The 26,636-nt window shown below is 44.0% G+C and overlaps 1 protein-coding gene across 2 annotated transcripts in view; it reads right to left on the reverse strand.

Annotated features, from left to right (window-relative positions):
- The window catches only part of UVRAG (UV radiation resistance associated), an 88,277-nt gene extending 75,720 nt beyond the window's left edge, over positions 1–12,557 (reverse strand). Inside the window, exon 1 of one of the 2 annotated variants that reach the window (XM_036386090.2) lies at positions 12,392–12,553. In XM_036386090.2, coding sequence (XP_036241983.1) covers positions 12,392–12,472 — 81 coding nt within the window. In that variant the 5' untranslated portion in view covers positions 12,473–12,553. Of the gene's footprint in view, positions 1–12,391 lie in introns of both variants that reach the window. The other variant, XM_036386099.2, reaches the window with a different exon arrangement.
- Positions 12,558–26,636: the final 14,079 nt, after the last annotated feature.

Consider the following 26,636-nt stretch of genomic DNA (forward strand, 5'->3'; position numbering starts at 1 on the left):
AACAGTCCACACTGTATTCTAACTAAGATGGCAATTTTCTCCAGGTCTCTTTAGGATTGCAAACTAATTTGTGCGCCTGCTTTAAGTAATATGTTTCATTGATTAGTTCTCAAGCAAAGTCAAACAAGTTTCTTACCATTTACAGTACACAATGAGGCCAACAAGGTTTGGAAAAAAAAACCAAAAACTGTGGAGTGTCCTAACCTACACCTGCACCTCTGAACAAGACATGAATCCTTATCTCCATGATTTGTGACTTCCTTGCACCCTTCAGCATCTGGGGCTTAAATTTATCCCAAACCTCTTGGAAGAAGGTAATTAAATGTGGGGCTATGAGACCACAACATAGTTAAGAGCTCAATGTGCACCAGGTAATGAATGTCTATTTGAATCTCCAGCTTAGCCAGCACTCTCCTCCTACCCCTTTAGCAAAGTCATGATGACAGAGAGACTTGAATCCTGATAATAAATCTTCCCGTTCGCTCACTATGTTCCCTGATATTATACTGAATTATTCAAATTTCCTCAGAACTCTACAGCAGCAACATTCAGAGTTAATTAACCTCTCCTGATCAACGATAATTAGCTGAAACCAGGAGACTATCAGCTACAAAGACATACCCAAAGACAACTGAAATAGGTTCTAAAATTCCTCATCAAGGGCTTTGTTTTGTGACAAAGTAAATATTATTTTGAGGGAAGTTTTAAATATCTGGTATTACCTCCTATGCATTTCATATCATTTTGTGCTGGAGACATTGGAATACACAAAACAAAAACCCCACTGTGTTGCAGCTCAGCTAGCACCAGCATCAGCCAAACACTGCCAACCCCCAGCACTGCATCACCCTTTCTTGTTCGTTACGCCATAAATCAGCACTTGCGCAGCAGCTGCTCACAGAATCATATCTGGGAACCAGTGTGGATGGAAACTAAGCACCTCTCCCTTTTCCTGGGTTAGTTTCACCAGCTCACTTCCTCAGTATGGCTGGACCACATGGCTGGACAAGCAGCTGAGCAGACCAAGGAGGGGACAAGGCAGCAGCAAGAGGCTGAAGGCAGAGAATGGCTGGAATGAAACCACAGCTGGAAGTGTACCTGGAGCAACAGAGCCTGGCACTGCCACGAGCCAAGGGGAAGGCAGGTCACAATGAGGTACCAGAGCATTTCAAACTGCAAAAGCAACTCTTTTTAGAGAATAAATCTTTAACGCTCTCTGTTGAATGCAGCAACTGCAGATAATACACAATTCTTTCACTTCCTCCTCCTTCTAGGTGAAGTGCTGAAAAGGGTCCCTTTTTTTTAGTGACAAGTTTCAGCTATTTTGCTCTTTCTGTAAAAGTGTCAAGAAATCTTCATCATGAGGGAGGATTCCCCCAGGATAAGATGCTCTGCAGCCACAACAGTCATTCTAAAAGCCCACCTTAAAATTCAAAATACAAGGGCTAATAAACAATCTAAGCATCGTGGCAGCCTCATGAGTCACTTAACTTCAAAAAGGCCAGCATGAGTGCAAGATGATAGTGCAGGACCTGTTTTCATGAAAAAAAAAAACCAAAAACCAGTAACATATGCAATGAGTATAGCTAATTTTCACTGCTATCTCCACAAAGAGTTTATAGAACTGAAGACCTCAGAGAGGCATCTATAGCAAGTATCTTAATGAGATATCCTACAGTAAAAAACATTCTTTTTGCAGAATTAATACCATGGAAAAGGTTGTTTAACCTTTCCAAGAGCTCTCATTTCAGCACATGCAGCCTTAACAGGGGCATATCTGGATCAGTGCTTAGCATAGCAGCACAGCAGGTCTAACAGGTCATTTCTCAGGGAGTTGTGACACAAGTTATTTTGGTTACAATTGTCCTAGACCTTTGCAATTCCCAAGAAAGCCAATGGAGCAGTGAAATTACATTACAGGCCTGGTTATCCTTTGCTTTAATTGCCATTCTAAGCTGCATTTGATTAAAAGCAACAGCTATATAGCAACTACATGTTGATTCACATAAAAGAAATTAGTGCTTCCTTCTCTGTTGAAGATAAATGACTACAAACCAGGAGATGTGATATGCTTATTTTCCATTAGGAGAAATCCTGAGTAGCTTGTATTTTAAAAACACTGCTGCATCTAAAGATAGCACAGGTCATAAGCAGACAGTAATCCCAAAGATACATAGCAAGTCTGATCAGGAAAGCTGTAGGAGAGATCTGAAAGGCAGAATCTACCTTTAGGTTTCATCCCTCATGCCTGCAGAGGCAGAACAGCACTTTCCCAGAATACTACAAGAGCATCTTAACAGAGCTGCTGTGGAGCACAGCAATACCATCCCTGCTCAGCGATTACCAGCTTCACGCTAAACAAATCACACTGCTCCACAATCAAGTATTTTCATCAGCCTTGGTAAGATGGCTTTTTCATCAGATGATTCTAGACAGTCTGCCACGTCTTTTGAGACCTAAAGGACTGAAACTGTCTGGTCCCTTCATGCTTCAATTCCCTCAACACTAAGATACCATAACCTTTCACTACCTCTGCCTAGAATGCCACCTTCAGCATGTTCCCATCCTGCACAATGTGTTTTGTGCAGTCTTATGGTGAGGATCAAAAAATTAAACCAAGGTAAAGCTGCCAAAACCAAAAGTTAGTAAGGGTAACTAACTGGGTAAGTAAGTAAATCTGGCTAAATTCCTCCAATTCAGCTCCCTACAGCTGCACAGATGTGCCCACCACAGAAGAGGACAGAGGAGGCAGACTTCAACACTTAAGTTTCTTTATGGCTTAAGCTTATCCAGATGCCACTCTGTTTTCCTCCAGGCCTGAGAAACAGAAGAGATAAAGCTAGTCACTATTTTTTTGTCTAATAATCTGGTATCATTAATAAAAATCACTGTAGAGGGAGGTAAGAAAAGGGAGCAAGCCAAATGAGAGAGAAGCGCACTGTTGTTAACACAAGGTCTGCACTGCTCACGGCAGGAGAACAGGACTACCTACAACAGCCTCAAGTATTCATGGAATTTCAGAACTATTTGTTCAAGGTCATAGAATGGGTAGCAAAAGCAAGCATGGAGAGTTCTGATTCCTCTTCCATCTTAACCACTTTATTATTCCTTTACAAGAATCTGATGACCCTCAGAAAAAAAAAAAAATAATGTCAGTATATCCAGGCTGGATGAGAACACAGCCAAACATCATTTTCTATTTCTGGTACTCAGCCATCCCACTGACTCTAGTTCTGGCTCCAAGTATCAATTGTGAAGCCCAGGTCACTAATATGGGCAACAGCAAGCCCATTCTAATCACATGCTGTCGGCAGCTGGGATGATCTAATGGCTCACAGCTGGGCAAATGGGGAGGTCTGTCTTCTTCCTCCCTGTCCCACATCTGCCTTCTCCCAGTAGCACGGTCTTCCCTCTTTAGCACTGGCTCTTTTAGCAACACTGTTCATGAATTCTGCTCTCGGCAGGCCCTTTGACATGCTAAGTAAATTTGCAAAGGTGTCAAGGGAGTATCTGAACCTAAGCAAGGCAGGCAGTTCGGTTTCTTCCAGCAAGAACCGTCCAAGATGCCACCATACAGCCCCCTACATGAATGGAGGGTTTGGCTGGAAACTTCCAGATGTTACTAAGTGACAGTGGGCTCACTGCACCCATGGCCATAAGCAAGTTTCAGAAATTCCACCAGGCAGATTTTTTAAGAATTTTATAAATAGAAATACATTTTCCAGAATCAAGCTTAAATTCAATTGCCCAGGGAGAAAGTTTTATACATCTGTGACTGAATTTGCAAAAGGCTGCCCCACTCAGCCCATTCCTGATGACTTTCCATACAACCCACGTAACCAGAAACTTACTTTTGCCTGAAATGTAAATACAATGGTAAAACCAGCATTAAGAAGGCTGGGAAATCATCTTGTACAAGCAAAGTAGAAGTTTACATAAATTACTTAGCCCAAATTCACCAAAATTAATCATCACTCAGGGCTCTCTCAGAAGCCTGATGAACTGAAAAGCAATTATTGTATTTCCTGAACAAAAATTATTGTACTTCCAGAACAAAGAACTTTCAACACTGGCTAAAATTTCAGCACTAGGTCTACTTCCTTAGCCTTTAATGGAGTACCCTAGTTCTCAAACAGCTTTTAATCAAGACACACCAAGATAGTCTTCATCTCTGGGCACCATCTCTGTTTTCAGACTGGTGCCTTCCTCACAATTCTGTCAAGGAAGTAAATTCCCTGAATTCTTTTCAGATCAGGATCAGCTCTGACCTCTGTATGACATGGTACACACTCTGTTTTTACCTGGCTTTCATATGAATTTCATAGCTTGCTTCTTTGCTCTATGACCCACAGAAGCTCTAGAAGAATTTAATAAAATCCTTCCAACTATTTTAGCATTAAAGTAGAAGGCAAGATTAGTTAGCAACACAAATGTTACTACAGCAAATCCACTGTTTTTGAACTGAATGGACCTGAGCTTGCAATGTCAGCTATTTAGATGTCTGCATATTTGTCAGAATTAAGTCATATTAAAACACAGGCTCTGTGTGCTTTGGGGCTCATAGCAGACAGGTTCAGCCGGGTCTTTTTCTTAAAAAAGCATAAAACCTCCAGGCCTAAAACAAAAAATGGTTCCCAAAATATGATCTATATTTAGTCAACATGAGCATTATTTATTATCACAGCACAGCTCTACACCTCCATATTGTACCTTCCAACTTCCTCAGATTTTCACTATTTGCTTTCACTTCTTCATGCCAGTTTGAATACTAAGAAGCAATCACATGATCCAATCTTTGAGAAGTCAAATGGTAGACAAAAATTCATAATTAATTTTACATAAGTTTTCAAGCTGCCTCATTTTCCAATTTAACACCTTTTTCCTTTTTTTTTTTTAAGTGGAGCATATCTCACAGAAGGTTTGGGTCACCTCTGCTGCAAAACATAAAGCTTTTAATATCCAAGAAATGGACTGGGGAAGTTTAGGCATAACTCAGATGTATGGTAACTTAAAACCACAGGAAGGGCAAGAAAATGCTTGTACTCTAATTAACACACTTGCTAGGAAGATTTATGAGGTTTGCAATTTAACAGTTTTCCACAGTTCAGAGTCAAGAGAATCAAATGGGCTTTCAGATCTACTTCTGATGCAAAGCAGAAGCATTTAATGTGCAATTTTTGTGGGACACACCATAAGGAATTTTAAGGAATTCTATTTTAATGTCTTCCAGCACACACTTGAAGACAGCAAGGCCCTCAAAGTTACATAGTCAAAATTAGTTCATATACAGCCATAATTAGTTCAATGAATCACTTGTAGTTCTCCTTATGACTGCACCTCCTTCCTATCTCCATTTCCCCATGTCAAGTGACCAACAGCCACCCAGGAACTCCTTTCCCTTTTTAAGATTAAGATACTTTCTTGCAAGTGCCTTTAAGAAAACAATTTCTACTAGGAATCAGAACTGAGGACAACACTGGTTCGAAGATGCACTGTAGGAACACAACTACACTTTTTTCCTGTGAAGGTGCAACACACTCACATACATCACATACCTCACATTCCCAAAGATCTTATGCAAGGAAACAGATACATTGAACCTGTGCAGAATGATTTACCCAGACTAGATGACCACAAGAAAAATCAAAGCTATTTCATCAACATGGGCTCAAAGTTTTCCAAGATGCACAATTGTGAATTTTAGTTTACAGATCCTTAAATCAAAGTGCCTCCTTTCCTTTACACTTCTGGGCATCTGAAAGGCTTTTGAAAGTTTCCCTTAAGATGGAAAACAGCTATGTAGCTTTCATGTGAGCACATCAAGGGTCAATACAGGTTTCTAATCATCCATGCCCCATACCATGGCTACTCCTGCTTCTGTACTGCACTGAGAGCTTCACCAGGAACACTCAGCAAATGGAAGATGTTCAAAAGACATCAAGTCTGTCCTAATTCACACAAGGAGAAAGTGAAACAGGAAGAATAAGGACTGCCTCAAAACTTGACATGGTCCATGCAGAAGTATAATTATTTTCCAGCTATCTGAATGCAAAACAGCCCTTTGCAAGGTCAGTTTGGAGTTAAAGAATGCAACATTTGAAGTCAATGTGAGATCTAGCAAAATACCTTAGTCTATGGCATTATCTGCTCCTTTAAATACTAACTAAAGCAACAGTCACACCAGAAAGTAATTGAAACAGATGACTATACTGTAACTGAACAATTTAATACTATGTATTACTCTTGAAAGACAGCTGTGTTCTCTGGTCTATCCTTCCCTGCACCCCCTCCTATTAGCTGAACCTCTGAACTATTTCCTCGCTAAGTAACTGCATTTACACTAAGGAGCAACTTAAAACTCAACTTCTACCCCCACAAAATGATGTAAACAGCTGGTAACTGTTCACCTGGCCCAACAAATCTTCTCTTTGTACTCCACAATCACATGTAGAAAATCTACACCACTTACTTTAGAGTCCAGAATGAATGAAAGAACTAAGACTAAAACTGATGTAAGCTCATGATGTTCACACAACTCACTAATCTTCTGCACCTTTTCTTTGGTGCTAATTTCTGCAGAAAGACTGTAAAAGGCTTTTGTTTAAAACATATTGTATTGGCAGGTACAGAAGACACATTCAGTCTTGGGACACAAACAGGATAGCTGTTTAGGTGTGGCAAAACAAGACTCAATACACAGAATTAGTTTAAAGACAATGTTAGCAGGAAGGGTTCAAAAGCCAAATCATGTGCCTATGCAGGGTCTTGGGCAAATAAAATTCTTTCTGGGTATTGTTTCAACAGCTGTATTTGGTTATGGTCACTATAACATCAAGAGTGACAGATCCAGCAAGCTGGCAAACACCACAGCTCCAAAGAGTAAGAACTGTCAGCACACCCTAAAAAAGTGCTCCAAACTATAGCTAAGAAAACCTTACAAATATTGCCCACTGGCCAGATAAAGCTCTTCTTGCTAGGTGTTTACATAAGATGCAAATAACAGGAAACTAGACAGTCTTTCCATCTTTAACCAAAACCTTTTAGAAGTAGCTAGAAATAACATCTTTCCTTATTGATGCTTTTCTCTGAGTTTGTCTAAGTAAGTATTTAGTCTCAAGATGAAAGACTGCAATTGCAGCTGCTTCTTTGACACAGCATGGGAACTAACCCACCAGATAGAAAAGAACATCAGGGTGCAAGTCCCATCTCATTAATTACACTGCAGCAGTTGAGAGAAGTCCCTTAAGCCTCTTAATACGACCTTGGGGAAGGGAGCATTAGTCCACATTTGCTGTGGGAATAACCGGGGAATATCAAGATGATACTCAGAAGGAAGCACCCAAAAAGTAAACAGGGCCTTACAGAAACAACAACAAAATCAAAACAATGGCAATTTTGACCTTAAAGAAGCACTAAAGGACACTCTGGGTTGCAGAAGCAAGCAGCATATGATGATTAATAACCTGAAGCATATTAATGCTTATCTTGTTGCTGGATGATAAATCAAGAGCAAATAAGTCAGTTTCCCTTCATAAATGAGACTTCAGTCTTTAGCTAGCAAGTTGCTCAATTAAGAGCATTCCATAACCCACCACAAACATCTCAAATAAAGCATGAAAATGGATTTAGTACAGTTTTTGGACATAACAGTCTAATTTATCAACAGATCATTTGGTCTGCAAAACGCTCCTGCATCCCTTACAGAAAGTACACTGTAGATAGCAAAATTCCACCCCCAGCTTAACAGCCAGTCTTTTGGGCTAAAACTACAATTTTCCAGTAACTTTAACAACTACTCCTCCTAATTTATCTCTAACAAACACTAAACATTGATACAGCTGGGTATGGATACAACTGAGTAAGATCAGTGGTCACAACACTGTGGCCTTTCACTGGAGCAGCACTTCCCTCCCACTCAGCATTTAAAGACAGTGTGTGTCAAAGAGAAGTGAAAGCAATATTCCAATACAACACTTTCCATCCATTATTCTGATTGCCCCCGACCCCCGTAATTTGTAGGAAAGGGGAAGTAAAATATTTAAGAATCAGTCTTTTTTTTTCCAGATAACTCAGGAGAATATATAACAAGAGTAATAGAAAAGTAATGTTTAATAAGATATTATTTTCTCATTGTTTAGTTTAAAGTCTCATTCATGTGCAGCCCTGGGCCCATACAGTAACTTTCTTCACTTTTCCTACACAAGACCCCTCAAACACATTTGCCAGCATACTTTGAATCATCCCTTTCTGCCATGTTGCTCAAAATGTTGTGTATGAGTGATGCACATCTTTAGATGTGCAAGAAAGAAACCCAAGTCAAATCTGGAAGTGAACCTGGCAGGGGATGCAAAAGAAGGGCTTCTCCACATATGCTACCCAGAAAAAGGAAGCCAAAGAAGGTGCTACCCCCTGAAAAATAATGCTGGAAAACTGGTAACAACTGATGAGAAGGGTGAGGTACTCAACAACTCTTTTGCCTCCGTCTTCAATGACAACCTCTCTTCCTGCACATCCTGAATGGATGGACAGCAGGATGGGGACTGGGGGAACAAAGCTCCTCATGCTCTAAGACTGGGTTCATGGCCACCTGAGGAACCTGAATGTCCACAAGTCCATGGGACCCGATAAGATGCACCACGGAGTCTCGAGGGAATTGGCTGATTTAGTTGCCAAGCCAATCTCCATGATATTGGAAGTGATGTTGGAAGTTGGGTGAAGTGCCAGGTGATTGGAAAAGAGGAAGCATAGTAGCCATCTTTAAAAAGGCCAGAAAGGAGGACCCTGGGAGCTACCACCCTGTCAGCCTCACCTCTGTGCCTGGGAAGATCACAGAACAGATCCTCTGAGGAGCTGTGCTAAGGCACATGCAAGACTGGGAGGTGATTCAACAGCCAGCACGGTCTCACCAAAGCAAAGTCCTGCCTGACCAACCCAGTGGCCTTCTGTGATGGGGTGGCTACATCAGGGGACAAGGGAAAAGTTACAGATGTCATTTATCTTTGACATGATCCTCCACAACATCCTTCTCCAAATTGGAGAGATGGATTTGATGAATGGACTGTTAAATGGATAAGGAGGGGTTAGACGGTCAAACCCTGAGGGTAGAGATGCTGAGGGTGTGGAAGCCACAGGAGCCATGTATGATGAGCACTGCTCTTGGACTCATACAAGTGCATAAAACTCCAACTGGAGCTTTAGGAACCCCAGCCTTAATGTTAATGGAGGCCACAGAGTGTCCTTGAGAAGTTTCACTAACTGGTTGCTCTGTTTTGCTCCACCCTAAAATACACTTCTGACACCTGCAGCTGAAACCTCATTGCTGCTCCTCTCCACAGAAACTTTCACAATCTGTCAAGAGATATTTGTGAACTGAAAGATACAGAAAATGTTGGGTCACCTGGTCTGACACTACTCATGGCTGTGCACAATGGCACAATTTACCCCTTCCCTCCATACTCAGCAGACAGATCCCCCTCCCTCCCTCACACACACCCTCCCAGGCACTGGCTCTGGAGTGTGTGCTTTCCTGCCACTAGACAACCGCACATGAAATCTGTTTTGGCCAGCAATTAGCACAGTGGCACTCAGCAGATCATTTGACTGTGGCATGACTGCCTCTGTACATTCAGGCTGCGTTCTTCTGTCCAATCCCTTCCACTGAGAATATAGAAGAGTCTGAAAGGTTTGGGTCCCCCAACCCCTCCACTGCTTTGAACTGCTTACAATGACAGGATTGAACAGTTTGTTTTGAGCATTCAGAAATCCTTAAGTTATTATGACACTCCCAGTTTTCTTAAGTCGAGCAACTGCGAAGAGATATTACTAAAGAATCTCTGCTCCTGAAGTGTAGCTATTTCACATTTTCAGTTCTGTTGTGCTCACTTGTACAGCAAAAGAGAACAACATCCTGACACAATTACTAAGGGATTCAAATGGGAAGTTTATGCTTAATCAGATGCATTTCTTTACAGCCATATCCTCTATTTTTCTTTCTTAAAGTACAGAATACAACAGCAAAAAGCATTCTTTGCCCCAGCCATCCTGCCACACAAACAAGTTACAGAAGAGGTCAGTCAGTTTTGACATAAGTATCATCACAGTAGCAAAAGGTTTCAGACTTAACTTTTCACTCCTGGAAGAGTGTCAGTAGCAGGAACATTGTTTTCTAATCAATGTGAATGTTACTGGAACAATTAAAGCTAGACTAAACCCAAATCACACTGTCAGTACTTCTGCCCCTAAAAAGTCACTTCAGTCATTAAAAGCACTCACTTTGAATACACAGTTGAGAATTTGTCTTTGGAGAGATTTATAGCCATAACTCAGACCATCCTGCTCTCAATTCTTATAGTCACTATAACATCTTATAGTCAAAAAAATGTGCTTTGGGTGTCCTAGAGAAAGCTGCCTACTGAAACAAATCACCAAGCTGATTTTGTGCTGGCACACAGCAAACAATTACCTTGCCTTACACAGCATCACATAGCTTGGGCCAGCCAGACTATGGCATTACAGAGGTGGTACAACAGACTAGGAATGACTTATCTGTTTCATAATTCTGCAGTAAAATAGCTCCAGTGAGCTGAGCCCACATCACACCACAACAAAGCTCCTTCAAGGTATCTTGCACTTCAGTAACAGACTTTTGAGCTCAGAGAATACAAAGAAAAAGGGTGATTTGCTATCAGTGTGTTCATCTGAGCCTCTCAATTCGATTCCAAGTAAACACAGTGCACAGATCCCTCAGCACATGGTCCTTGTATTGGCAGAGCACACAGCAGAATAGCTCAGTCTCTGTCCCAGCCTTACACTTGCTACAATTAACATACAAGCAGCATCCTCACTAAACATTTACTCAACTGGAACAGCCTATAATTGATGAGTCAATTTCTGCTCCTAGGAACTCCTGTAAAAGTTTCTGCTCCTAGAAGAAAAAGCCTGTGTTTTGGTCTCACTTTCACAAACGAAATCCAATGACTAATATCTCAGGTTTCTCCCTGCAGCACTCACTCGGTCCTTGCACAAGCCTGAGAAAGAATAAGACCAAAAAATTTAGTAAGGAGAAGGCCATACTTGATCTCATGGACAATCCATTGTTTCCTGTTCGTACAGAGCAGCGTTCATGTTTATGTTTACTAACACAGAGCAGACCCACATTTCAGAGTAAGCGCTTGCTCACAAATTAGGGTCAGGTGGCCAACAGCCACCTCCATTTCCCTCCTTTGCCCCCCAAGTGGATGTCTTCTAAAACCTGTTTATCAAAAGAGCAGTTATGGATCCACTTCATTAACATCTGCTGATTTTTTTCTCTAGGTACTCTTTATATTCCCAGCTGGTAACACACAGCTCAAGTAAAACAGATTGTGTGTCTAACTCGTAATAACATCGACTGCACTGAGTCAATGAGCCAAAACAACATTCACATCTTACACTATTTCTAAAGAAGAGCAAAATTTTGCTAATTACTCCTGCCTTCACCAGTCCTGCTCCAGCTCCTGTACAATCAAAGTGACCACATGCAAGAGGGGAAAGGGCACAGAGTCGGTTTGATAGGGATTGCTCAATGCTCAGGCAGAACTTAGTCTTCCTCACTTAAAATTAATGCTCTCCAAAATGAAAACATGGGACAAATGCCCAGTAAGCCAAAAGCCAACTATCAGCAAACAGGAAAAACAAAGTTAGGTCAAAGAAGGACGCAATGGGGAGAGAACATTTCAGCACTTTTCAGAATACACCTCATATTATATCCACACTTACTCCCCACCTTGCCAAGAGAAGGAGGAGGGGACACCCCAGCTGCTCCGGCCTAACGAGGTGCCCGAGTTTAACACCGATTTTCACGGTGTTATTCCTGCTGCAATTCTCACCTTTAGTCTGATGTTTTGTAGGCGCAGAAGTAGTTTTCTGGGAGAGGAAACAGCACCTGACTCCCCCGGGAGAGAGGCAGAGACGCCAGCCCCCATGCTTCCTCTGGCCTTCCTACCAGCCTAGGAGAAAGGTGCTCAAACTGCCCCTGGCCTCAGGGACTCCCCTTCCATCAGCTTGGGGACTGTATCTCAGGTACCCCCAGACCTCGGGGAAGCCCCACTGGCACCTCATGGAGTACCTGTCCACCCCTTTACCGCAGGGAGCACCCCCATCCACCCGAGGGAGCAACCCCTGTACGCCTCAGGGAGCTGCTCTCAGTTCAGGAGACGTCTCCCTGCACCCCAGAACAACCCACACCTCAGTGAGCACGCCCCTGTGTACACCTCAGGGCGTCCCACGCCCAGAAGAGCGCATCCTCGTCACCTCAGAACACCCCACACTTCAGGGGACACCCCTGATTCACCTCAGGACACCCTCCTCCTCCTCAGCCCCCTCCGAGCGCCGCCCCGAGGCCCCGCCGTACCTGCTGCGAAGGCAGCTCCACATGCAGGGCGCGGGCGGCGGAGCCGGGCGGCAAGGCAGCGGGACCGGCAGCCGAGGTCATCCTCACGCAGGGTCCCCGCTCCGCTCCCCCAAGGCCGCCGGGCGCGCAGGGGTTAATGGCAGCAGCAACGCCAAGCCGGCCGCCCGCTACGGAGCCATATTACCGCAGTGCCGGGGGGTGGGCGGGGCTCCGCCTCCCGCGCGCCCATTGGCCCGCGCCCCGCGGGGGCGGGACCCCGCGCGCCCTCTCGAGTTGCGACCGGCTCAGCCCGACGCCAATCAACGCCCCGCTGCGCCGGCCCTGTCAAACCGCCGGAACGCGCGCCGGCGCCGATTAGAGCGCCCGCTTCCGGAAGGCGGGACGGCGCCCGACTGCTGGCGATGATTGGAGGAGATGGAGTTTGATTGACAGCATGCCCTCCGTCACGTGTGAGGGAGCTGTTGTCATCACGTGGGGGGACGGAAAATAGTTCGGCGGAGGGGCCGAGGGGCGGTCGCCATGGCGACCCTGAGGGGTTGCCGGGCCGGGCCCGGCCCTGCGCTGTGCATCGGGAGTGATGTCACCCTCAGCCCCCCTCCACATCACCCCGACCTGCTCAACACCATATCCACCTCCCCCAAAAGAGGCCCGCCTGCCCAGTGTCACATCCATCTATGTCATGTCAATATAAAAGAGGCCTTAGGCTGTTGCAGAGAGTCCAAATGTGAAAAATGCATGTATTTTATGATTGGCTTTTCACAAATATTAAAATGAATATTATATATGTTGTGTTAGAAAGTAATGCTGTATTATTGCTCTTAAGTAGTGTGTTAAATATAGTTTTAGGTTATACAAAATGTTAAAATAGAAACTATGCTATGTGAGATACTTTTTTTTAAAGAAAGAACTCGCACTGAGATAGCAGCCACAGGACACCTGAATCTTTCAGAGAAAAAGAATTTATTGCCCCATTTTCAGAAGAAACAAACTTCTTCCCGCCTCGAAGGCACTGTTAGGATTAAGAGGAAGAAGTTGACACTGACCAGACAGAATCCTATATTTGCATGGACTTTATGCATCATGTATGAGGTGTATGAATATGCAACAGGCTATTGCTTTTAAGGGTTAATCCTCTGTTAATGGGTGTCCTTTTTTGGGCTCGTGCTGCCCAGAAAAAGGAACCTGGACGTCCGTAATGCTTTGTCTCTATTCTCTCGTATTGTCCTAATTCAAATTGTCCAAATTATTATTACTCTAATTGTATTACTATTTTTATAACCATTTTATTACTATTAAACTTTTAGAATTTTCAAAACAAGTGATTGGCGTTTTTCACACAAAGGAGGGCCATAAGGAGGGTGAAGGGTCTCGAGAGCCTTGTAAGGAGCAACTGAGGTCACTTCTTTTGTTCATCCTTGGAGAAGAGAGTGAACAACAAAAGCAGGCCTCATTGAGGTCTTCAGTGTCCTCAGCAGGAGAAGCAGAGGGGCATGTACCAGTGTCTTAACTCTGGTGACCAGTGACAGGAGCTGAAGGAATGGCCTGAAGCTGAGTTGGGAAAGGTTTGAGTTGGATATTAGAAAAAGGTTCTTCATCCAGAGAGTGGTTGAGCACTGGAATAGGCTCCCCAGGAAAGTAGTCACAGCATCAAATCTGACAGAGCTCAAAAAGCATTTGGACAATGCTCTCAGGCATAGGGTGGGATTGTTGTGGTGTCCTACACAGGGCCAGGAACTGGATTTGATGATCCTGATAAGTCTCTTCCACCTCAGCTTATTCCATGATTCTATGAACCTTCCCCACATCACATCCACTTGCCTCGCATCACACCAGCCTTCTCCATAGCACATCTACCTGCCCCATGTCACCCCAACCTGCCTCATAACACCCCAACCTGCCCAACAACAGACCAACCTGCCCCTCATTGTGCCAACCAGCCCCATGTCAGACAAACCCTTCCCACAGCACATTGACCCATCCCATTCCATGCCAAGCCATCCCACATCAGGCCAACTCGCCTCGCATCATACCAGCCATGATGCCTACACACACCAAAGCCCAACGCAACCATCCCCTCAGCACTTACCTCCATCCCATCCCATCCCACCCAGGCAACATCCATCCTGAACAGAGGAGACCGTGCCCACCTGGAACAGCACCATCCCCACGTTGGGTGCAGCTTTGGGAGCACCAGTCGTGTGCCTGTGCCCATCCATCCCAAGAGCACTCTGCAGCACCTACCTAGTGTAGGTGGTTGTACTCAAGATGCCCATCCCCATGGCACTGACAGGGACCATCAGGACTGAGCCAAAACACCTGAGAACACCAGTCCTGCCATCCTTGCAGGGGCACTGGGAATGCCTGTCCCTAGTGCATTTCACAGCACTGGAAATGCTGCTCTGAAAGGGTTGAGTGTGCTGTGTGGCACTGGGAAACCCCGTCCTCTGCTCCTCCTCTCCTTCAGTCCTCCTGTCCTCAGCACCATGCACCTCCCACAGCATGGAGAGCATCCTGCTGGAAGCCCAGCAAGCCTTCATTCACCTGCAGTACTCCTTGGTTTGTAATATTCCATGCTGCAGTGAGGTGTTGTAACAATGTTGTCTTCAGCACTTATTTTGGTCACTTTGGCTCAAAAGTGAACTTGTTAAAAAGAGGAAGTAAAATAAAAACTGGAATGGAAAGTCAAATTTTCTGGAGTTTGATGGCCATCCTTGTAGCATGAAGTCATCTTCTATCCTGCTCCTTCGCTTGCAGCTGCTCACTATGGTCTGCTTTTCTCCAAAATGCTTCCTAGTTGAAATGGAGATGCTAAACTTTTCTTCTGGGTGATTCTCTGGTTTATCCCATAGTAACACATCTATATGGACTTCTTTTCCCAAATTGTTTGATGCTACATGTAGGCATCAAATAGATTAGATACCTCAAGCTTAAGTTTTGGACATCGTTGAGCCTGGCGTGTGTGAGTAGAGGATGTTGCTGTCTCTGATCAGGAAAATTAATTTAAAATAGGGGTTTTTTTTGGAAGATCTTCTGGGAAAAAGCATGTCTCCATTCTTTTTTTCCTTCTGATAAAAAAACCCCTTCTATTTCAGTATTTTCTATAGCTAGTGTTCTATTTTCAAGCACCCAGACTCCTGAGACATGCTGAGATCAGGAAGTTCAAACACATTTTGGACCTGTTGTATCAGTTTGATTCACCTCCTGGTTTCTCGTTCAGTACAAGACACTCCTTCCTTTTAAGCATTCCATCTTCACCTTGGATGACTGAAACTTGATTTTTAGGATGATATCTGTGGGATTTCTTTGCTCAAGGTGTGAAAAATGCATTTAGAATGACAAAATTAACCTAAATATCAAGAAATTTTGAGAACGCTTTCTGCCTTTGAGACTCTTGATATATTTCCTCCAGAGAGCAAAACTAATTCTAGCTTAGACTTAGATATAAAATCAAAGAATATCACAGCTGCAAGAATAGTTTTTCGTGAGATAAATCACTAAAAACAATTTATGGAAGCACTGTGAAGATGCCACTGCTTGTTTGCCCAAAATATAAAAAAACAAAACATCCTTTAAAAAAAAGTCCATCCTCAGATGAAACATTGTTTTTCTGTGACTGATTTTCCTCCACTTCTTCACCTTGTCCTTCTATAAAACATATGTTATTAACATTATTCTCATCCTAAATCCAAAACACAATCACATACCAGCTACTAGAGAGAAAATCAACTCTATCCCAGAGAACACCAGGACACTAATTTACACAGTGAAATTTGCTGAATTTTAAGTCCATATGTCATTACCATAGCAGGATTTTCCTACTTTTCTTCTTTTCCACAGGACCAGACTGTGCTGATAAAATAGTGATGTTTAGAAAAGTCAAATTATTTATTTAGCATAGCAGTTCACCTGCCATGTATATGGAGATTGCATTTGCTGCTTGATGTAGACTGAGAGCTCTAACCCACAATTCAGGGACTAAAAAGTAAAATATTGCTCAGAGAAAAATTCAAATATGACCCTAAAACCCATGTGGATATATTGCTGATTTTGTAGCTGTGGAACTCATACAGCTGCAAAGAAGTCCTGGCAGATTTCCAGCTCACACTAGCTCAAACTTTGGCCTTATTCTAAATTTCAGATTTATTGTTAGGTTTTGTTAGGTCAGCGTGAAAAAGAACCATTTCCAGGGGCATTATAAAATGAGAAGTTTGTAGGGATAAGGTTTCAGATTTGCATCTGATTTTCATGAGTTTTGAGAGGTTTAGTACCTGCCTTGTCACAGGTTCACCACAATGACCATTCAACAAGGTGACAGCCATTTAATAACCCAGATTGTTCCTGAATTAAAGGGCTTACAACAATTCGTTCATTAATTAGGATTGTTGCATTATTTTAAGCAGAGTATTTGCAAGCTTCAGCTGGAGAGTGGTTTCTTTTGCCCCTAATTATGAGCAGTCACTGGAGGCAGTAATGCTGGAGCAGTACTGCCCAACTCACCCATGTATATGGCATTACACAGGAACCTGTGTAATTTATTGATGCCCTAGGAAACTGTCATATGAATCTTTTAACCAAATCAAAAGGTTGCCATTATCTGCCTGCATCATTCCTGCAGTGTGTTATCACAAAAGATGAAGCTCCTGCAGCTGCAGCAAGTACAGTGGACATGCCACTCAGGATGGGCAGATGGAGATGCACACAGTGCTCCCACATCCATAACCTGCCCATCCACCCAGCCTGAGTGCTGTATCTGCTGTGCAGAGGGAAGGGATGGTGTCAAGAGGGATCTGGACAAGCTGGAGAAGTGGGTCTGTGTGAACCTTGTGAAGTTCAACCAGACCATGTCCAAGGTCCTGACGGCAATTGATGAAAGAGACGTGGACTCCATGGTTTGCACACATGAAGCCGTTCATTGATTCACAAAGCTGAGCTTATATACCTTTCTAGCAATTAGTAAAAACAGCACAACTATAACATTTATGTTACTAGGTAACATTGCTTAATTCAGAGACTCCTACTAACTCGTGCAGGTATGTGTTATCTCATAGAAGTTCTGCCTACCAAGCACACTGCTAACTTCTGCATTCCTTCTTCAAGGTTCTACTTTCTGTTGCCAAGGCTTGCAGCCCACAAAGGCTAACATATCCATTTCTGTCATGAGCTGGACAGTGCTCCCAGCTCGGCTTTCTAGCTGTATTCCTACAAGGCCCTGCACATGGGTCAGGGCAATCCAAGCACAAACAGAGGCTGGGCAAAGAATGAACAGGGGAGAAGAATTTTAGAGTATTGATAGGTGAGAAGTTCAGCAGGATTGACCATGTGTGCTGAGAGCCCAGAAGCCCCCATGTGCTGGGCTGATCCCACAGCAAGGCCAGTAGGGGAAGGGGTTCTGACCCTCTGTCCTGCTTACATGAGACCCCCACCTGCAGAGCTGCCTCCAGCCCAACATCAGAAGGGCATGGAGCTGCTGGAGCAAGTTCAGAGGAGGCCACAGAGATGTTCTGAGGGCTGGAGCCCTCTGCTCTGGAGACAGGCTGGGAGAACTGAGGATATCCAGTCTAGAGAAGAGAAGGCTCCATGAAGACCTCAGAGCCCTTGTCAGTGCCTAAAGGAGCTGCAAGAGAGCTGGAGAGGGACTTTGGACAAGGGCCTGGAATGACAGAATAATCCTAGTGGCTCCTTTCCAGCTCAGAATATTCTGTGACTCTGTGGGTCTGTGACAAGGGGGAATGACGTCACATTGACAGAAGGCAAGGTTAAATTGGATATTTTAAATAAATTTTCCCTGTGAATGGTGAGGCCCTGGCACAGGTTGCCCAGAGAAGCTGTGGCTGCCTGTGGTGGTTTGACTGGAAATGTGTTTTTTGGGATGCTGTGTTTTTGGCCAATGGATATTCAGACTTTAATATTGGCATCTAACCTGGCCATTGGGACATGGACACGCCTCTGAGAACACAGGGTTAAAAGCAGGGCTCTCCCTTGGGAGGGTCCTTTTTGGGTTTCCGGCGGGAAAGAGTTTGGGTCTCTCCCCCAGCCCAGCTGCTGGCTGGGCAGGGGGAGGGGAAAGCCATGTGGCCGAGAGAGGTAGGCCTGAGCCCCGGGGTGGAAGAGAGAGAGACAGAGACACCGGGAGCCATCGGGCAGCCCCACTGTGAGAGGGAGAGAGAGAGAGAGAGAGAGAGAGAGAGACAGAGAGACAGAGAGAGAGAGAGGAGAGAGAGAGAGAGACAGAGACAGAGAGAGAGAGAGAGGAAGAGAGAGGGGAAGAGAGAGGGGAAGAGAGCCGCTGTCTGAGACTGTAACCTTGAAACTGGATAAACATGGGCCTGTGCCGGCAGCACGGCTGGGACGGAGAAGAGGGGGCGTTCAGCCGGCCGATTGTAGGAGCTTTTAACCCCTTTTTGGAGAATGAGAACTTTACAGAACATTGACCTTTCCTAGAAGATAGAGTGGAAGATGAGGAAGGAAATGGGCCAGTTTGAGAGAGGTCTGGGCGAGTGAGAGATAGTAGAAGAATAGAGAAGAATCCTAGTGGGAAGAGATGATGGAGTAGCTTTTGCTGGACTCTTTTTGTATAGCCATGGACAGAACCATGTTCCTTGTGATACAGAGACTGCATTCTAGGGGGAGGCAATGGCCTCAGAACCAAGAGGGTTCAGTGTTGATGCCCCTCGGCCCCAGGGGGTGAAAAATATGGGGGGGACAGGTGTCCCAAAGGAGAGATTGTGGGGACGGGTGTCCCAAAGGAGAGACTGTGCCTTTTTTGGATTGGGACAGAGCATCCTTAAAAGACAACCCTAGAAGCAGCTCTGGTCCGTGTTCAGTGGTGAGAGCACTGGACATGAAAAGGAAGAGGTCACGACGGCAGATGTACTCCGGGCGGTGCCACGAGTGACACGGAAACACACGAGGCTTCAGCTGTGTTTCCAGGGGAAGCCCATGGTACAAGAAGGACTCCTCTCCTCTTGATGAACTGAGGATTCATTGTCTAAAAGGTGGTGCTGGACCGAGAGTTGGTGATTTGAGGAATAAATGTATTGTGTTGGAAATTTGGTGGGGGGAGAAGGAAATGCATTTGTGAGGTTTTCGTTTTCCCTGTGTGTGTGTTCCTTTTTTACCTGTAGTTGTAGAGTAGTTAATAAAGTTCTGGTTCTTTTTTCCCTAAGTAGGAGCCTGCTTTGCTTATTCCTGGTCACATCTCACAGCAGAAACCAGGGAGAAGGTATCTTCATGGGGGCACTGGCATTGTGCCAGTGTCAAACCATGACACTGCCCCATCCCTGGAAGTGTTCTAAGCCCTGGATGGGGCTTAGAGCAACCTGGTATAGTAGAAAATGTCTTTGCACATGGCAGAGGGCTGGAACAAGATGAGCTTTAAGGTCCCTTTCAATCTAAGCCAGTCTGTGGTTCTGTGATCTGCAGTTTTCTTCAGATGAATTCAACAATCAAAAACATCACCAGATTAATGACTCTGTCTTGTGTTTATGTGTTGTCTAAACTCACACTGGCAGCTCCTCACTTTGACATTATGGAATACCAGAAGGCATTTCTTCTGGACATTTTTTTTGGAAAGCAAAGCAAGATAATCAAAATTGCTACTAACAAAATTCCAAAACGCAATTTTAACAAAATCTGGTAAAGACTCCTGCAGAATTAAGTGTATTTTTGAGAAGGCTCTGGAGAAAGCTGTATGAAGTGCCAGTGAGGAATTGCCAGCAATTACACTGGAATATTTAATTGCCATTTCTGGAAGCACTACTTTATCAGTAGTCTTTTTGCACTGAAGTTGATACATGGACTCATGTTCTTCAAAATGACATACCATGGAGAGATACTACCTGCAAGTTATTACAGATAATATTTAATAGACTTCATTGCAAATTTTGGCAGGGTAGCACCTTTAGGAAGGGAAGAAATGACCTGTGGCTAACAATAATTCCTACTTCTGCCACAGATCAGGTCAGATATGCTTCTTATTGGGGTATGAGATCATTGCAAAATCCCTCCAGTGAGACAACATACTTCACTGATGGGTAGAAGCATTCCAAATGCAGAGCAAAATATTTGACGTTTGTAAACTGCTTACACAGAAAAAAGGACAAATTCTGCACTGAATGGGTATTAAATAATGTATTTTACAGCCATAGATATGGGGTTAAAAGAGTTTGTTTAGCTTTGCTTTGAGAAGGATCAATCTTAAGCAATAGTGACTAAAACAAGAGACTGGTTTTGTGGGCATTGAACTTTGCACCTGTTTGTGTCCAAGGTATTTCTTAGGATCTGTATTTCTTGTTGCAGCTGAATATGTTTGCTCCCTTCACAGAGGTTATTTTGAACTTATGTGAAACACTTGCAGATGCCTAAGGTGTTTTGGTGACCCCTATGCAATGTATCAGTAGCTCACAGTGAAAAGCACAGTAAAGGTCAGATCTTTTAATGTAGAGGCCCTTGGTTTTAAATTAATAGTAATACATATTCAATGCAATAAACTCCAAGGGGGACTGTATTACTTTGCAACTGGCCATTGTTTGCACTTTACCATCACCATCAGCTACATAAAAATGGGGGTACTAAAACTGATTAAATTAATTTACCATAAGTTTCCCAAGTGTCCCATTATAGATAAACCCCACCTCAGACAGAGACACTTCATTGTGGTTTTGACACACCATCAAGCTGTTTAGGTCACCTTATGTGCACAGAGGACATCCACTTTCAGTAGAAGACATTTTCAAGTCAGCTCATAACCATTAGATGATTTCCACACAGGACACAGAAGAGGACTCCTTGTGCTTTGGAAGGCAAATGATGCTTAGAATATCTGTTACTCTCCTGGTGCTTAGAAGGGCTATTATTTACATGGAAAAAAACTTTCTTCTCAGACTCAAACATGTATTTTAAATATATATTGTGAATGAGATAGGGAAAGCAGTGAAAGGACTAGAGCACAAGTGTGACGAGCATCTGAGAGAGCTGGGGGGCTCAGCCTGCAGAAAAGGAAGCTCAGGTGGGCCCTTCTTCCTCTCTACAACTCCCTGACAGGAGGGTGGAGCCAGGTGGGAGTCAGGTTCTTCTCCCAGGGAACAAGGGACAGGACAAGAGGAAATTACCTCAAGTTGTGTGAAGGGAGGTTTAGGTTAGATATTGGGAAAATTTTTTCATGGAAATGGTCATCCAGCCCTGGAACAACTTGTCTAGGGCAGTGGTAGAGCCCACATCCATGGTGGGATTTAACAAATGTGTGCATGTGGATGTGGCACTTGGAGACATGAATTAGTGGTGGGCTGGGTAGTGCTGGGGGAATAGTTGGGCTCGATGGTCTCAAAGGCTTTAGAACTTAAATGATTCTGTAATTCTATGAAACGAAATATATTTTAAATGAGAAGGCAATTAAATGAAGGACAACAGCACATGGGGCCCATCACACCTGACCTCAAAGTGGTTGCTACTACTGGGGACCACATTAAAAGCCCAGGTCAATGAACCAGAAGATGCTTTCTGATTTCAGTGGGTAGATCAAGGCCAAAGGCTAGTGGTTCACAACTGAGTAAGTGTCACAGCTGGTCTGTGGCTCAGCAATTAATTCAGCTATAAGTAAGAAATCCAACCCAATTCCATAAACTGGTCCCTCAGTGAGCAATGATGGGATACATTTAAACCCAAACAGGGACTTCACCCAATCATGTTCCATCCTAAGCCACAGACATCACACTGGTCAAAGAGCTGGGTGGTGTTGAAACCAGACCAGTTGGTTTAGACCAAGGTGTTTCAAACCCCCTATATAAAGAGGATCTGAACAATAAAATCCATTGTTGGTGCATGGATCTCTGAAAGTGTGTGTTGTCCCTGTCTCTGACCACTGACCCCACATAACAAGCACTGGGACTGCAAGAACTGTCTTCCAAACAAGATGCAAAATTCCTAAGCTCCCATGTAAGTACAGTCATGAAATATCTCCTGGTACATTACCATAAGTCCCTGAAGGAAATTTATTCCTGAATTCTGCTTGAAATAAAGTCCCTCCCTTTTCTGCACCTGCATTTTCATCTTGCAGAGGTGGTAATGTGATTTTATCACTTAATCTCATGTGTCATGGTTGTGCTTTCCACTCCAGAAGTGGTTGCATTTAATCTATGGGAAAAGTAAATCCTTCTTTGGAATATTTTAGAGACCTTTAAGGCCCTTTGAATGAAAAGTTTCTGCTGGATGAAAGCATTGATGACAGCTAAATATACATAAGAAGAGAAAAAATCAATATACCCATTCAATTGGAGCCTACTGGCTGTTAACCTCCCCAGGACAGCATTTGCACCAAAACTTTGTACTTTCATTGGCTATAAGCATCTCCCAGACAATATAAGGCCATTATACCAAACCACCAAAATTTTCTTATCTTTGATACTTGTAAGGTTTCATCTGTAGGTCATAATATCCTGACTGACTCTTTGCTGATTAAACCCTTACATCTATTTAAAAAGAATTTGGGATATCCAGACCTTCTGATGTGACTAAGAAAGAAGAATGGATGGGTTCTCTGGTTGCTGATGCTATACAGCCTATTTGCATAAAAGTACAGAATCACAGAATCATTCAGGTTAGAAAAGACCTCTCAGATCATCAAGCTCATCCGTTCCAAAGATCTCACACAATGGCAGTATGACATTTTGGCACAAAGGCTAAGATTGGCTCAGTCAAATGTGGCGGGAGGGCGCTCCTGCCCGCACTGTGCTGCCTTGATCAAAGGCACAGTGCAAAGCCAAAAACTATTGGGGGAAAAAGCTCCCAATGTGATTAGCTAGAAGTGTGAATCAGATCTAAGAGGAATCAGGGAACCAGTAAATAATCAGACCATGGATGGAGTTCAGATTCCCACCAGGCTTACATTATGGTCTTTTACAACCTGTTAAAACATCTTCACTCCACAAACCCCATCTGAGAGGAAAAAAAGATAACCACAAAGCAAAATAGAGAAATCCCTACATTAGCATTTTTTCCTGCCCTTTCAGCTGCCTAATGTGGTTCCCTTGAATTCCTGGCATTAGCAGGAAAGAATATACCTATTTTTGTGATAGTATGGATTTTTCTTTATATGGAAAAACTTCAATTATCTCAGCTGTTGCCAAACAGAACCATTTTCAAGGGGATCATTTTACAGTAGGAAGCTTTGAGAATGTGCACTGTAGAAAAATAATTTGTTATTCCTTGTGGTACTGCTGCTTGGGCTAAATTGACAAGAAGTTCATTTAGAGGGTAATGCATCCATTTCTGGTCTCTGCCTCCTCAAAGGAAGGCTGTTCTAGTCTGGGTGAGTGATTTCTTAGCATTGCTACTTGGCATTTCCCCAAAATGCTTGGGGGCTTTGTTACATTATCATGGAGTTACTGACAGGCACCTTATGGGGGCAGCACGTCCTCTCTGTTTGTTTTTTCAACCTCTCTTCATTAGACCCAGGTCTGCTTCCACATTGAATTAAAAAAAAAAAAAAAAAAAAGGAAAAAAAAGCTGTGTACACACTACAAACAACATTATTCTGCTTATGCTATGCTAATTGATGAGGGGCTCAAAGCAAGCTGGTGATATCCCACCTTTATGGCTGGTGCTATAGGAAATAATGCTGCCCTGCTTCACAGAGAGGGAAAAAACAGCTGAGCAAACCCACAGAATCGGAAGATTGGGAAGATTGGGAAAGCCCCCTAAGACCATTGAGTCCAACCATTCCATACCGAGCCCACTACGAACCCGTGTCCCCAAATACCACATCTACACTTCTGTTAAATCCCTCCAGGGATGGAGACTCTGCCACTGCCCTTGGCAGCCTGTTCTAATGCCTGACTTGCCTTTCAGTGCAGAATTTTTCCCTAATATACTGTGTAAACCGTCCCTGGTGCAACTTAAGGCCGTTTCCTCTTGTCCTGTCCCTTGTCCCTTGGGAGCAGAGCCCACCTTCACCTCACTTCACTCTCCTGTCAGGGAGTTGTAGAGAGTGACAAATTCTCCCCCAGGTTTCCTTTCCTCCACATTGAGCCCCACCAGCTCCCTCAGCCACTTCTGGCACTCCAGCCCCTTCCCCAGCTGCATTCCCTTCTGTGGACATACTTCTATCCCCCAATGTCCTTATTGTCATGAAGGGCTCAAAACTGAACCCAGGATTCATGTAACGTGCTCAGGATGCCCATGGCTGGCAGTCAAGGAAGGGATAAATCACTGCAGGTGGCCTGCATCCAACTACCATGCCTTTTCCATAAACTGAGTCATGTACCCTTTTGCTCTGTTTGCCAGAGGGAGAGCTCTGATTTGAGGCAAAGAGGACAAAATAGGACAGTAACTATGTATAAACACATGAGGAAAAACTGGTGAAAGTGGAAAGTCCCCTCTTCCAGCCTGTAATGAGGGACAGATTTATCAGGATTCTTGCAGGTATAATGAGGAATGTTAGGAGGACAGGGAGATCTTAAAGAACCAGAGAAGTACAAATGTACTTCTTATACCAAACTAAACAAAAGCAGAGGAAGGGGAAGTTGCTGAGCTAAAGGCAAGGCAGGTCCACAGGAAAGTGAAGATGCTCATTTCTCAACAGAGATTGTAAGAACAGCTTTATCAGGGCTGCTCTATAGTGGACAGCAGCCTATCTCAGCCAAGGGAAGCGACCTAGATAAGCAAGAGCATAGCAATTCCATCCTGACACAGTCCCAGCAACACACAGCCTAGTCATAGAACCAAAGAATCACAGAGCTGTCATGGCTGGAAAGTCCTCTCTAAGATCATTGAGTCCAACCATTAACCTGGCACTGCCACCACTAACCCACTGTCCACAAGTCACATCCATAAACTTATAGAACACTTCTGGGGATCATGATTCTACCACTTCCCTGGGTAGCCTGTTCTAAGGCTATCACTACAAAGTCGGAGGTGATAATTTTAACTCCAATTAGTGCTTAAGCTCGTAGAAGCACAGAATAGTTTGAATTGGAAACGACCTAAAGATCATCCAGTTCCACACACCTACTATGGGAGAGACACCTTCCACTAGAGTGGGTTGCTCCAAGACCCATCCAGCCTTACCTTGATCACTTCCAGGCATGGGGCAGCCACAGCTCCTGTGGGCAACCTGTGCCACTGTTTCAGAGTGAAGAACTTCTTCCTAAAAACCCTTCTAACCCTGCCCTTCTGTCACTGTGAAGCCATTGCCCCTTGTCCTAGTCCTCCGTACCTTTGCCCAAAGTCCTTCTACAACTCTTGGGAGCCCCTTTGTTCACTGGCAGGGCTCTAAGATCTCCCTGAAGCCTTCTCTTTCCCAGGCTGAACATCCTCAGCTTTCCCAGTCCGTCTGCAGAGACAGGCTCCAGCCCTCAGAGCCTCTGCGTGGTCTCCTCTGGACTTGCCAGGTCTGTGTCTTTGTGGAGACTCCAGAGCTGAAGGCAGCAGTGCAGGTGGGGCCTCACAAGCAAAAGGACCAGGTCACCTCCCCTGAGCTGCTGCCACACTGCAAGATCAGCCCAAGATGCATTTTGCCTTGTGCACACTACTGTATGAGACAACATGGGTATGAGCTGAGATCAGAGAAAAATTCCTCTTTCGTAGACTGGTAATAGCAGAAGAACAACGTTCAGTGTCAATCTCTTGTTACACTCTTAGCACAGCCAAGAATTCAGCAGAGCTGGTCCAACCTTGCAGTATGGAAAATCACAGGATATTCATTAGTATATCCCTTTTTGCAAGGGAGCCTTGTCTGAAATAACTCTCTCCCTCCTCTGTTTTAGGGGGATTTTCAGTCTGCAGCTATGCTTTGATCTAAAACTTGATAATCAAAAACACTGCTTGGAAAAAGCTCTGCAAGAACTGACCCCCTCCAGTTCATGGAATCCTCAAAGGTGGATTCCAGTGACATGTCACAAGTAGCTATAAAGAGCTTTTCTTGTTACTCATTTCCAGAGAAGTCACTGGAAACACAACCTTCATGTCAGCTAGCAGAACACAGAGATACAAATCAATCCTACTAGGGGTGAGGAAAAGGGGAAGCAAGCAACACATCAGGTTTATCTTCCTGAGCAGGAGACTAAAATTCCATTGGCCACACCTGAAAAGGGCAAAGAATAAGTTTGGCTTTCACCTTGGAGAACAGCACTGTTAGGCTGTGAAAATCAGCCAGCGCTGATTGATCACTTCCATGGTTCACAGGCCAGACCCAGCCCAAAAACAACAGGTTAAAACTTCCCTTGTTACTACAAGAGCCCACATGAACTTT

This window comes from Molothrus ater, chromosome 2, assembly GCF_012460135.2.
Source record: "Molothrus ater isolate BHLD 08-10-18 breed brown headed cowbird chromosome 2, BPBGC_Mater_1.1, whole genome shotgun sequence".
NCBI lineage: Eukaryota > Metazoa > Chordata > Aves > Passeriformes > Icteridae > Molothrus > Molothrus ater.